This window comes from Gopherus flavomarginatus, chromosome 7 (genome assembly GCF_025201925.1).
Source record: "Gopherus flavomarginatus isolate rGopFla2 chromosome 7, rGopFla2.mat.asm, whole genome shotgun sequence".
Lineage (NCBI taxonomy): Eukaryota > Metazoa > Chordata > Testudines > Testudinidae > Gopherus > Gopherus flavomarginatus.
The window spans coordinates 2,296,422-2,310,515 of NC_066623.1; the positions used below are offsets into that span (position 1 = coordinate 2,296,422).

Sequence of the window (14,094 nt, forward strand, 5' to 3'; positions counted from 1 at the left end):
TAACTTTCTAACACACATCTTATGAGACATTTCATTTAATAAGAAAATAATTTTTACACTATTCCAGTAGAATGAACAATTGAGAAGTAAAAGCTGCAGCTTAATAAAGCCTTAATTGATCAAAATTGAGTGCACACACTTAGTCCTATCAACATCTTTGTATAGCACTGCAGCTGTTCGTGGCGTTTTCGGAATATCTGTACCAGAAGATCATTATTCTTGTGCTGCTAATGTAATGTAATAAGAAAATCACAGCTTTGATGTTTCACTACTTTTGAATAAGAAATTAGGATTCTACTCATCTACAAATACTTTTAAAAAAAATTGTGCTACAATTTTATAATTTAGTACTTTACAGATCTGTTACACTCATGATATAAATTTTCCTTCAAATGTTGCTGCAGTTGAGCCTGTAGAAAAATGACTCAAAGGAGATCTGATGCATTATGTGTCAGTGTGGATTTGTTGTGGGTGCACATGCATCTGAGATCAGTCTCTTGAATAGCCGTGTCAGTCATGGCCATGCATGTGTCCTGTGCCTCTTTGTTCTCCCATCGGAGTACATAAAGGGTGTAGGGGTTGCAACTCTTCCTCAGCTCCCTCTTACCACCCACAGCAGTGAGAATGAACCCAGTGAGTGTCTGACAAGCTACTCTCTTCAGAGATCTTTACATTGTTGTTTTTTTAACCAGGTAAGTCTACACGCTCCCAATCGAAGGATGGTCCCAAAAATCCCGTCCCAAATCAGTGATCCTGTTGAACATTGGTGCGAGGTGCTTTGCGCCAATCACCGTGCCTAATGGTAGATTCCAAATACTGCCTGTCCTGCCATGGGCTGATCCTTATAGGGGATAATTGCTAATGCATATTCTGCCGAGGGGAGAGCTACATGTGTCATAAACAGATAGCTAAGGGTTAATGTCTCTTTCACCTGAAGCACCTGACCAGAGGACCAATCAGGAAACCGGATTTTTTCAACTTTGGGTGGAGGGAATTGTGTGTCTTTTGTCTTTTGTCGTCTGCCTGCTTTCTCTGAGCTTTGGAGAAGTAGTTCTACTTTCTAGTCTTCTGTTTCTAAGTGTAAGGACAAAGAGATCAGCTAGTAAGTTATATGGTTTCTTTTCTTTGGTATTTGCATGAATATAAGTGCTGGAGTGCTTTGATTTGTATTCTTTTGGAATAAGGCTGTTTATTCAATATTCTTTTAAGCAATTGACCCTGTGTTGTATCATCTTAATACAGAGAGAACATTTGTACTTATTTTTCTTTCTTTTTATATAAAGCTTTCTTTTAAGACCTGTTGGAGTTTTTCTTTACTTCAGGGAAATTGAGTCTGTACTCACCAGGGAATTGGTGGGAGGAAGGAATCGGGGAGATCTGTGTGTTGAATTGCTAGCCTGATTTTTGCATTCCCTCTGGGGGGAATAGGAAAGTACTTTTGGTTTCCAGGATTGGGAACAGAGAGGGAGATTCACTCTGTTTGGGTTCACAGAGCTTGTGTCTGTGTATCTCTCCAGGAGCACCTGGAGGGGGGAAGGGAAAAAGGATTATTTCCCTTTGTTGTGAGACTCAAGGGATTTGGGTCTTGGGGTCCCCAGGGAAGGTTTTTCAGGGGGACCAGAGTGCCCCAAAACACTCTAATTTTTTGGGTGGTGGCAGCAAGTACCAGGTCCAAGCTGGTAGCTAAGCTTGGAGGTTTTCATGCTAACCCCCATATTTTGGACGCTAAGGTCCAGATCTGGGACTAAGGTTATTACATGAGTGGCAGCTGGTGGGAGATAGACAGAATCCAGAAGCCAGTAGAAATATTATATTTTTCTTTTCTCTGCTAAGGGCTTTTTAGCAGAGAGAAGCAGTTGGTTTTAAAAGGGAACCAGAGAGAATTTTTTTTTCTGCTCTCTCTCGCAGTTTGTGGCTTGCATGTTAAGCGAGAAGCCATTAAGAACCTGTTAAGGGTCTTTTGTCATGCAATAGCCCTCCCATTAGGAGGCAAGTACCAGCACTTATAGGCATGCAAATAAAGTGGTTTTTCTGGTTTCCCTTCATTGAACATTAGCTAGAGAGAGAAAAGGACAAAAAACACTGTTGCTAGGCAGACTTCAGGAGGCAACAGAGAACCTGCAGTTCAGAAGATAAACACCGGAGGGCACCCCAACACAAGAAAACAGGAATCATGACTTCTAAGGCAAAAATTGAGGCCCAAGAGCAAGTCAGAGAAGCTGAACACAGGCGACAACTGGAAATAAAACAAACAGAGATGGAAATAAGAGAGAGAGAAAGAGAGGCGGCCCACCGCCGAGAAATGGAAAAACAACAAAAAGAAAATGAAGAGAAGGAAAAACAGAGACAACATGAACTGGAGTTGGCAAAAGCTGGGCTGCATGTGCCAGCCAACCCTAACAACCCGGCGCCAAATATTGCTCCACAGCACAGGAAATTTCCCACCTACAAGGCAGGTGATGACACCGAGGCCTTCTTGGAAAATTTTGAAAGAGCCTGTCTTGGGTACAACATCCCCGAAGACCAGTACATGGTAGAATTGAGGTCACAGCTCAGTGGACCTTTAGCAGAGGTGGCAGCTGAAATGCCTAAGCACCAAATGAATGACTATAAACTTTTTCAAACCAAGGCCAGATACAGGATGGGGATAACCCCAGATCATGCCCGTCGGCGCTTCAGAACCCAAAAGTGGAAACCAGAGGTGTCATTTCCCAAACACGCCTACTACATTGCAAAAAACTATGAGGCCTGGCTAACAGGAAACAACATTCAAACCTTGGAAGAACTGAACCTCCTCATACAAATGGAGCAGTTCTTGGATGGTGTTCCTAAAGACATCACACGGTACATACAAGATGGAAATCCCAAAGATATCGCTGAGGCGGGGGAGATTGGAGCCAAATGGATGGAACTGGCAAAAAGCAAGAAAGCTACTGTCAAGGGGAACGATTACCCCAGGGGGCACACAGACCATAAACCCTACAACCGAGGACAGCCAAAGACCCCACATACCACCCAAGTAAAGCCACAGATACCCTACCCTTCAACCTCACCAGTCTCCAGTAACTCACCTCGGCCCAGTGACCCATCAGATGGAAGATGCTTTAAGTGTAATGAACTGGGACATATCAAGGCCAACTGTCCCAAGAACACCATGCGAGTGCAATTCATTACACCACCATCACACCAAAGATCCCCAGGCCCGGATGCCTCTCAAATACCCTTGGAGCGAAGGGAAAATTTGAGAGTGGGCGGAAAGAAGGTTACTGCGTGGAGAGACACGGGGGCACAAGTGTCAGCTATCCACCAATCCTTCGTTGACCCCAAATTCATCAACCCAAAGGCCAAAGTTACAATTTACCCCTTCATGTCACAAGCTGTAGACTTGCCTACAGCTCAACTGCCTGTCCAGTACAAAGGCTGGTCAGGAATGTGGACTTTTGCAGTCTATGACAATTATCCTATCCCCATGCTACTGGGGGAAGACTTGGCCAACCAGGTGAGGCGGGCCAAGAGAGTGGGAATGGTTACACGTAGCCAAACCAGGCAAGCTTCCAGACCCATTCCTGTTCCTGAGCCGTCCACAGAGGCCCCGTCTGTGTTACCAGAGACCCAGACAGAGGTAGTGGACCCGGATTCCATGCCAACCACTGAAACAGCCACAGCACCTCCAGTCCCAGGCCCGGAACTGGAACAGCAACCAGCACCAGCCATTGCAACCCCATCTTCAAACCCAACGCCAGAGGGCGCCAGCGAGCCAAAACTGGCAGAAGCAACAGACAGCCATACCCAAAAGGCTCAGCCAGAGCCTGAAATACCCTCAGGTGCACCAGTGGAGAGCGGTTCACCAGCAACGGAAACAACCCCATCACCTACATCGCTTCCAGAGGGACCAAGCCCAAGTCCACAGTCTGAGGAAGAACTGGTGACCCCAGCCTCAAGGGAACAGTTCCAGACTCAGCAGGAAGCAGATGACAGCCTTCAGAAAGCTTGGGCGGCGGCACGGAGCACCCCACCGCCTCTCAGCTCTTCTAATCGATCCCGGTTTGTTATAGACCAAGGACTTTTATACAAGGAAATTCTTTCTGGTGGACACCGGGAAGAATGGCAGCCGCAAAAACAGTTGGTGGTTCCAACTAAGTACCGGGGGAAGCTCTTAAGCTTAGCCCATGATCATCCCAGTGGCCATGCTGGGGTGAACAGAACCAAGGACCGGTTGGGGAAGTCCTTCCACTGGGAAGGGATGGGCAAGGACGTTGCCAAGTATGTCCGGTCTTGTGAGGTATGCCAAAGAGTGGGAAAGCCTCAAGACCAGGTCAAGGCCCCTCTCCAGCCACTCCCCATAATTGAGGTCCCATTTCAGCGAGTAGCTGTGGATATTCTGGGCCCTTTCCCAAAAAAGACGCCCAGAGGAAAGCAGTACGTACTGACTTTAGTGGACTTTGCTACCCGATGGCCAGAAGCAGTCGCTCTAGGCAACACCAGGGCTAACACTGTGTGCCTGGCCCTAACAGACATCTTTGCCAGGGTAGGTTGGCCCTCTGACATCCTTACAGATTCAGGGTCTAATTTCCTGGCAGGGACCATGGAAAAACTGTGGAAAACTCATGGGGTGAATCACTTGGTTGCCACCCCGTACCACCATCAAACCAATGGCCTGGTGGAAAGGTTCAATGGAACTTTGGGGGCCATGATACGAAAATTCATCAACAAATTCTCCAATAATTGGGACCTAGTGTTGCAGCAGTTGCTGTTTGCCTACAGGGCTGTACCACATCCCAGTTTAGGGTTTTCACCATTTGAACTTGTGTATGGTCACGAGGTTAAGGGGCCATTACAGTTGGTGAAGCAGCAATGGGAGGGGTTTACGCCTTCTCCAGGAACTAACATTCTGGACTTTGTAAGCAACCTACAAAGCACCCTCCGACACTCTTTAGCCCTTGCTAGAGAGAACCTAAAGGATGCTCAAGAAGAGCAAAAGGCCTGGTATGACAGACATGCCAGAGAACGTTCCTTCAAGGTAGGAGACCAGGTTATGGTCTTGAAGGCGCAACAGACCCATAAGATGGAAGCATCATGGGAAGGGCCATTCACGGTCCAAGAGCGCCTGGGAGCTGTAAACTACCTCATAGCATTTCCCAATTCCTCACTAAAGCCTAAAGTGTACCATGTTAATTCTCTCAAGCCTTTCTATTCCAGAGACTTACAGGTTTGTCAGTTTACAGTCCAGGGAGATGATGCTGAGTGGCCTGACGGTGTCTACTACGACGGGAAAAAAGACGGTGGCGTGGAAGAGGTGAACCTCTCAACCACCCTGGAACGTCTGCAGCGGCAACAAATCAAGGAGCTGTGCACTAGCTTCGCCCCATTGTTCTCAGCCACCCCAGGACGGACTGAACGGGCATACCACTCCATTGATACAGGTAATGCTCACCCAATCAGAACCCCACCCTACCGAGTGTCTCCTCATGCCCAAGCTGCTATAGAACGGGAGATCCAGAACATGCTACAGATGGGTATAATCCGCCCATCTACCAGTTCATGGGCATCTCCAGTGGTTCTGGTACCCAAACCAGATGGGGAAATACGCTTTTGCGTGGACTACCGTAAGCTAAATGCTGTAACTCGTCCGGACAACTATCCAATGCCACGTACCGATGAGCTATTGAAAAAGTTGGGACGTGCCCAGTTCATCTCTACAATAGACTTAACCAAGGGGTACTGGCAAGTACCGCTAGATAAACCTGCCAAGGAGAGGTCAGCATTCGTCACCCATGCGGGGGTGTATAAATTCAATGTCCTTCCTTTCGGCCTTCGAAATGCACCCGCCACCTTCCAGAGGCTGGTAGATGGTCTACTAGCTGGACTGGGAGAATTTGCAGTTGCCTACCTCGATGATGTGGCCATTTTTTCAGACTCCTGGCCCGAACACCTACTACACCTGGAAAAGGTCTTTGAGCGCATCAGGCAGGCCGGACTAACTGTTAAGGCCAAAAAGTGTCAAATAGGCCAAAACAGAGTGACTTACCTGGGGCACCAGGTGGGTCGAGGAACCATAAACCCCCTACAGGCCAAGGTGGATGCTATCCAAAAGTGGCCTGTCCCAAAGTGAAAGAAGCAGGTCCAATCCTTCTTAGGCTTGGCCGAATACTACAGGCGATTTGTACCACACTACAGCCAAATCGCTGCCCCATTGACCGACCTGACCAAAAAGACCCAGCCAAATGCCGTTAAGTGGACTGATGAGTGTCAAAAGGCCTTTACCCAGCTTAAGGCGATGCTCATGTCTGACCCTGTGCTCAGGGCCCCGGACTTTGACAAGCCATTCCTAGTAACCACAGATGCATCTGAGCGTGGTATAGGAGCAGTGCTCATGCAGGAAGCAACAGATCACAACTTCCATCCTGTCGTGTTTCTCAGCAAAAAACTGTCTGAGAGGGAAAGTCACTGGTCAGTCAGTGAAAAGGAATGCTATGCCATTGTGTACGCCCTGGAAAAGCTACGCCCATATGTTTGGGGACGGCGGTTCCAACTACAAACTGACCATGCTGCACTAAAGTGGCTTCATACTGCCAAGGGGAACAACAAGAAACTTCTTCGTTAAAGTTTAGCTCTCCAAGATTTTAATTTTAAAATTCAACACATCACAGGAGCTTCTAATAAAGTTGCTGATGCACTCTCCCGTAAGAGTTTCCCAAAATTCAGTAGTTAAAAAGTGTTCTTAAAATGTAGAAGTCTGTTAGTTATATACTTAGGAGTATATGTAAAGGTGTATGTGTTGTATTAATCTGTTTATTTTCAAATTCTAGAAGGAAATCGCCACCAGTGAGCTTCCCCACTGTCTGCAATTTGGGGGGCGTGTCATAAACAGATAGCTAAGGGTTAATGTCTCTTTCACCTGAAGCACCTGACCAGAGGACCAATCAGGAAACCGGATTTTTTCAACTTTGGGTGGAGGGAATTGTGTGTCTTTTGTCTTTTGTCGTCTGCCTGCTTTCTCTGAGCTTTGGAGAAGTAGTTCTACTTTCTAGTCTTCTGTTTCTAAGTGTAAGGACAAAGAGATCAGCTAGTAAGTTATATGGTTTCTTTTCTTTGGTATTTGCATGAATATAAGTGCTGGAGTGCTTTGATTTGTATTCTTTTGGAATAAGGCTGTTTATTCAATATTCTTTTAAGCAATTGACCCTGTGTTGTATCATCTTAATACAGAGAGAACATTTGTACTTATTTTTCTTTCTTTTTATATAAAGCTTTCTTTTAAGACCTGTTGGAGTTTTTCTTTACTTCAGGGAAATTGAGTCTGTACTCACCAGGGAATTGGTGGGAGGAAGGAATCGGGGAGATCTGTGTGTTGAATTGCTAGCCTGATTTTTGCATTCCCTCTGGGGGGAATAGGAAAGTACTTTTGGTTTCCAGGATTGGGAACAGAGAGGGAGATTCACTCTGTTTGGGTTCACAGAGCTTGTGTCTGTGTATCTCTCCAGGAGCACCTGGAGGGGGGAAGGGAAAAAGGATTATTTCCCTTTGTTGTGAGACTCAAGGGATTTGGGTCTTGGGGTCCCCAGGGAAGGTTTTTCAGGGGGACCAGAGTGCCCCAAAACACTCTAATTTTTTGGGTGGTGGCAGCAAGTACCAGGTCCAAGCTGGTAGCTAAGCTTGGAGGTTTTCATGCTAACCCCCATATTTTGGACGCTAAGGTCCAGATCTGGGACTAAGGTTATTACAACATGTGCTCTGTGTGCAAGTCCTTTTCTTCAGGGTCTGCAAATCCAGGGATGTTCAGCTCAAACTACATCAGCTAGAGCAGTCCGTGTGGGTCACTTCAAACCCAGAGATGATGGTCACTACCAGAACAAGGCCAGATAAACCAGCATCGGACAGTATTCCTTTGAGGACAAATCATACCCCAGGATCGGGCAGCAGAAATAAGGCGAAGAGGATTCTAGTAGAGCTGACACTGACATCTTAGACACAGACCACCTCTGTGTTGATGAAATCTTCAGTACTGACAGCCCTAGGCAACAATGCCAGCACCTGTTCCCACAGGTAAAGGGGACACTGACTCATGCAGCTAGACAGAGCTCAAATATAGCTCCAAAACGGAAGAGAAGTGCTGGAAGGAAAACATTACTCCTTCAAGGACAGAGGTCCGAAGTCCTCAGTCAGAACTGGAGTGGATCAGGGAACCAGAGACCTGGCACTGCCCTCCATACTGATATCCATGATAAAGCCAGGCAAGGGCCCAAGATATACACTTGAAGAATCAGTCTCCTCTCCAGAGACATTTTGAGGTCTGAAGAGGTGACTGTCACAGGTATCATATCACCCCATAGCACCGCTGTTCAAAGAAGAAAAGTACTGCTTCTCACCAGCCTTGAGCAGAGAAGAGGAAGTGTGTATAACTGGTGTTGGGAAGGGAAGGACAAATGTTATTTCTGGAATCAATCCTCTAGATTTCTCCTCCATCCTCGTGTATTTTAATGCAGATTGTCTGAAGAGCCCCATTTCAGCATACTTGGCACGAACCGTGATGCTTGAAAATCTGCATTGAGCAAGGGCTGTCACAGATACACAGAACAGATTTTTGAAGTGTTTGTTTTTCTACTTGAGATTTAACTTCTGAATTCCAGAGACCTTTTGCAAATGATAATGTGAATTGGAAGGTGGAAGCATAACTGTTTATCAAGCAGGGATAGAGCTAGAGTATTTCTCCATATTTAACTGGCACAAGCCTGAATCCCAAGGCATAGTTGCACTAAAGCAGTGTGAATGTGTTGGATAACTAGCACTGAGTCACATGCACATTCTTTATTGAAGTGAAGGGAAGGACTTTCATTTGATTTGGGGATATCTGTTAATAGGTTGCTTTTGCTTTGACTGGAATGACTGCTGTATTGCTCCAATCTGTCCTTTTTTATTTGGAGGTGCTAAATGTTCATATTCTTTCTGCCGAGGTCCACAGATCTGTTACCATGAGCACTTCCTCCTGCTTGGGGGCAGAACCAGACTTGTCAGTCACTGACAGCAGGGAATGCCCCGCAATCCTGAAGTTCCCTCCAGGTTTTTTTTCTGCCTCCCCAGCATCTGGTGGCTCAGACAGTCTTCCTTGCTGCAGAGCTTTTCCGAAGGAAGTAGCCAACTTTTTTTCAAATGTTTAAGCTAGCAGTTTAGTTTAATTATGTATTTAGTTTCCAGTTGTATCCCAAGGCTGTTTTAGGTTTTTGAGAAGACTGTCCTCTCAGCTCTGCTCCTCTTTTAAGTATTTGTAGTGGCTGGTGCCCCTGCAGGCTTCAGGGAGCAAGGCAGGCCATGAAATGCCAGAGGCAAAATGAAAGGTTTGCCTCCCCGTCTCCTCCTTATTGCTTTGGAGCTCAGCCAACTCTGTGGGCAGGATGCAGTCTCCGTCACAGCCAGCCACCACAGTTGGAGAGACTGGATCTGCCCGGCAAGATGCAGTGCAGACCTGACAAGATTGTCTCCGCCCTCCTTCCCTGGCAGGAATGGAGCCAAAGAACTGGGTCCAGGGCAAGCAGCCCATTTACCCCATCTCCATTAAGGGGTGAAGCAGGCAGAGCTTCAGTATATTTTTCTCTTTTCCTTTGCGCTGCCATGTTCTATATCGCCATCTTTAGTGGAACAATACTTCAGTTGGACTTGTGCCCTCTATCCTGTTCTTAAATAATTGAAAATGATCATCTATACCAGTGGCGCTCAAACTTCTTTTTACTGGTGACCCCTTTCACATAGCAAGTCTCTGAATGCGACCCCCCCTTATAAATTAAAAACACTTTAAAAATATATTTTAACACCATTATAAATGCTGGAGGCAAAGCGGGGTTTGGGGTGGAGGTTGACAGCTCGTGACCTCCTATGTAATAACCTTGCGACCCCCTGAGGGGTCCTGACCCCCAGTTTGAGAACCCTTGTTCTACACCAATGACAATAGAGTTAGTGTGTTTACATATGGGTATATGAATTTGTCCCTCTTCCCTTGAACTATACATATTCTACTAAGGGAGCAATGGAAAAAAATAAATACAAAGAGTGACACAGATACATAAACTATGTACATCATGTTATTTCAGCTGTCCATGACTTGTTTTTATGAAGCACTGTGATAGAAATTGAAATGTTAACATTAAGTGTGAACTTCACCTGGTCCTTAAGTTTAAAAAGAAAAAAGAGAAATTAGATGAGATGGGGAGAAATGAGGGGTGGGGTGGAGAGAGAGGAGTGCCTTCTGGCTATTCCACAAAGAACAAAAACTGGCTGGTTTCGTAGAACTTTGACCTCTGCTTTTCCTAAATGGTCCGTTGCTCTTGGATCATGTACTTCTGATGTCTTAAGCTGCTCTCTCCTTCCATGCATACTTCAGCTGGTGGAAATGCATTCTTATTGGTCAAGGTGGGGAGTGTTTGGATTTTCATATACTAAACTGAGGAAATTAAATTTCACCACACAAAAAGGAAGCGAGTTACTCATGCAGATGATGAAAATAAGTTATTCTCTTACTTTGGAGTTCTTGAAGACAGCCACATGTGACATGTAGTGGAATATTTCATCTCAAACCAACAATGCTGGAATACTAGAGAAGGGGAGGGTCATATGACTACTGAAACACAAACTGGTGCATTGTACATAATATATTAATGTAGAGAAGTTCACCTTGTTGTAAAATCTTTTCCATTACCCTCCCCAGCTTGCTGGGTTGCATGCCTAAGTTAAAACTACTACATCACTCATTTAGCTTGAGCACCACTCGTTAAAATACAAGTTTTGAGAGGTCTGTGTAAACTTGTTAATTTAGGCTGTGATTCAGCAAGGCATTTAAGATGGTTCCCAACTCTAAGCATGAGTAGTCCTTTTGAAGTCAAATGTGATTTGACGCCTTTCCATTTAAAGGGACAGGTTTTTAAAAGGCACAAAGGACCGTTTAGTAAAAGAGCTGACAGCAGTTTCACCAGCAAAAACTTTCTTTTAGCTTCAGTCTGTTAAATACAGTGTGCAGCAAAGGTGCATATGATATGAAGTAAATTCCTTTCAAGCTGGTTAGCGATGTCTTAATATTTTGTTTTTGTTTATTAGGGATTATGTTAAGAGTGAGCTGGAGTCGGGATATGAAGGGCCAATGTATTTAGAACCTCTCTCCATGAATCGTTTTATGACTGCCTTAATAGGTAAGTGCAGTTTAAACATCTAAGGGATGGCAGGGGTAACTACTTGTTTCTTAATTCTCTTCCTGATCTCTTCTGCGTGCACCTCTTTTTTTAATTTCTTGGGCCTGAATGTCTCTTGGCATTATAGGTTTTTAAATAATAATAATAATAATCAACAACAACAACAACAATATGTACTTTTCCATTGAGAGGATTGGATCCATGCAGCCTGATGATGTAATTCCATCTTCAGGGGTTCATTTACTACAACTTTACTAATAAGCACATTCCCTTGGGTTGCAACTTTGCTTATAAATTAAAACCTTCACTGTGCCTGGTTACCTTAATATTAGATTGTAAAAGTTTTAGTTTCACTTGCCTTTTCATGTAACAAAATGAACCTATTAAGTTGTTGTAAAGACAGATTTTGGCATGCTAACCTGTGCTGTGGCTTCTGACTTAGCATGGTTTTGTTGCTTCAAAAGCAGTCAATCAATCACTGGAAACTTCTATCAAAAGTGCAGAGTGTTTTTTTTATGTATACCTACAGATGGATTTTAAATTGTTTCAATACAGGAGATTAATGTGGCTGAAAATTTGCCCAGGAAATAACAATTTAAAACAGTTGATTTACTGAGAGCACTGGTACAATACATGTGGTTTGTTTTTTTTTCACTTTTGTTTCTGACTCCCCGGAACATGTTGGGGGAAGATCTGAGCATCTCATCTAGGGGCAACGGGTCCCTTGGTTCAATGCCCAAAGACAGGGATGAAACAGTGGAAAATGCTGTGGTCTGTGTTGCCTTCAAGACTAAGTTAATACAACCCAGTATGTCTGTAGTTGCCACCCTTACAGTTTCACTTCCTAAAATTAATTCTCCTCCCTTCCAGTCTCACTGATAGAGTAGCTCTTTCAGACTCCCTGGCTCGGATTTAGAGTCAACAGTGTAATTTTAATCTGTTTGAATTCCTCACGTGGAAGGCACTGTAGAAATTCCAAGTATTAGCAAGCATGTATGGACAATCAATACTTCTGTCTTTAGAAGCGCGGAACAAAAACATTTTGTTCTCAACAGCCCTGTGGGTTAGGCAAGCATTATTCCCATTATATAGAGCTAGGGAAGCTGACATACCTAGAGATTGAGATGTCTTCTCCCATGCAGGAGTTTGTGTAGGTGGGCCTGCAAAGGTGCAAATAACTATTTTAAATTCTGAGTGCCAGTAATATTATTTCTCTAGTTTTGACTGACATGCAGAGTTTAACTGAGCTTGACTTGATGGCTCGTGAACTATTTTTTCTCAAATATAGCGAAGAGTCCTGTGGCACCTTATAGACTAAACAGACGTTTTGGAGCATGAGCTTTCGTGGGTGAATACCCATTTCGTCGGATGCCTGTACATGGGGGGTATTCACCCACGAAAGCTCATGCTCCAAAATGTCTGTTAGTCTATAAGGTGCCACAGGACTCTTTGCTGCTTTTACAGATCCAGACTAACATGGCTACCCTGCTGATACTTTCTCAGATATGTTACTCAAAACAGCAGATGTGAATTGCATACATGAAGATCTCTTTTTCTAACACTGTGTAAGTTTTCTCCTGATGAACTTTTGACCAGTAAAGAACATGTTTTAGTGTTAAGGTCACTAAGCCCTACCACATTTCAGTGGGAGAACTTAGGAATGTTTACAGCATGTGTTCATAGAATGATAGAAAGTCAAAAATCTTTTAAGACAGACCCTCTTCAATTCCTCTTGCTAAGGTCTAAGGATTTCATCTACAGTAAAAGTTGTTTTATCAGGCACTTTGCCAACTGGAAAGGTCTGTAAAACCGGCATTTCTGATCTTCATTGAAATTCTGGTTAATAGTCCGGTTGGCATGGGGCCAGTAGGGGGTTAGGGCACGGGAGGGGGTGCAGCGCGCAGGCTCTGGGAGGGAGTTTGTAGGCGGAGAGGCTCAGGGTTGGGGAGTGGAGGCAGGTACCTGATCTAGGGGGCACTCTCCCCGCAAGTGGTGACCTGTCTCGGCTGCTCCGAAGCAGAGCACGGCAGGCAGCTCTGCACCCTGCCCTGCCTCACCCCGAGCGCTAGCTCCGCAGATTCCATTAGCTGGGGACCATGGCCAATGGGAGCTGTAGTGGGGTGGAGGCAGCACACAGAGCTGCCTGCTCCACCTCCACCTAGGAGCAGCCAGGAAAGGTTGCTGCTTGCGGGGAGCCACCCGAGATGAGAACCCCCAGATCCTGGAGCCCCCTCCCTCACCCAGAGTCCGTCCCTCTTAGTTAACCGGCATTTTTCACTTATTGGCACCCCTCATACCTCCAACATGCCGGATAAAACAGTTTTTACTATGTTTACTACTTTGACTGTGGAGACTCAACTGCTTGCTGTCTACTTGCAGCTGCTATAAAAGGAAAACCATATATGAGATGTGTAATGGGAACTGACGCTGGCTTTATACAGAATGTTAAGGCTTCCAGGATGCATACATTTTATTTTGTGCATAGGTTATAACCTGTAAACTGGTCCTTGCCCTAAAGTAGTTTATGATCTAATCAAATTTATAATTACATTTAAATTTATTTATGTACAGAAGTTTCTGTAGTCCTCTTGTCTGCAAGGTTTGTAAATGGGCTTTCAACAGCCATTTCTTCCTGCAGGCCTGGTGCTCAGGCTGACTATTGCTGACTGAGATTGCTAATGTATGCCTTAGTGCCGCAAACAGTATCATTTGAGGGTTGCCTCTTGTATAAACATGACATCCCGTCAGCATGTTAGCTGGGAAAATTCCAAAGCTAAGTGGCTTTGGAAACTATGCTGCCCACAACATTAATCTTCTTAAGATGTAACCCCAATAGTGTGTATTTATTTTAACCACAGTTAAAAAACAGTAATGGCTTAATGTGGAAGAAAGGGAGAATTTTTCGGCATCAGCCTTT

The 14,094-nt window shown here is 44.9% G+C and overlaps 1 protein-coding gene across 4 annotated transcripts in view; it reads left to right on the plus strand.

The window, feature by feature from the left end:
- RNF145 (ring finger protein 145) overlaps positions 1–14,094 on the plus strand; it is a 69,739-nt gene that overhangs the window by 34,487 nt on the left and 21,158 nt on the right. For 3 of the 4 annotated variants that reach the window (XM_050961288.1, XM_050961289.1, XM_050961290.1), the window contains one exon: positions 11,086–11,177. The exons of the other annotated variant lie outside the window; for it this stretch is intronic. In XM_050961288.1, coding sequence (XP_050817245.1) covers positions 11,086–11,177 — 92 coding nt within the window. The remainder of the gene's footprint in view (positions 1–11,085; positions 11,178–14,094) is intronic. 4 annotated transcript variants of the gene reach the window in all.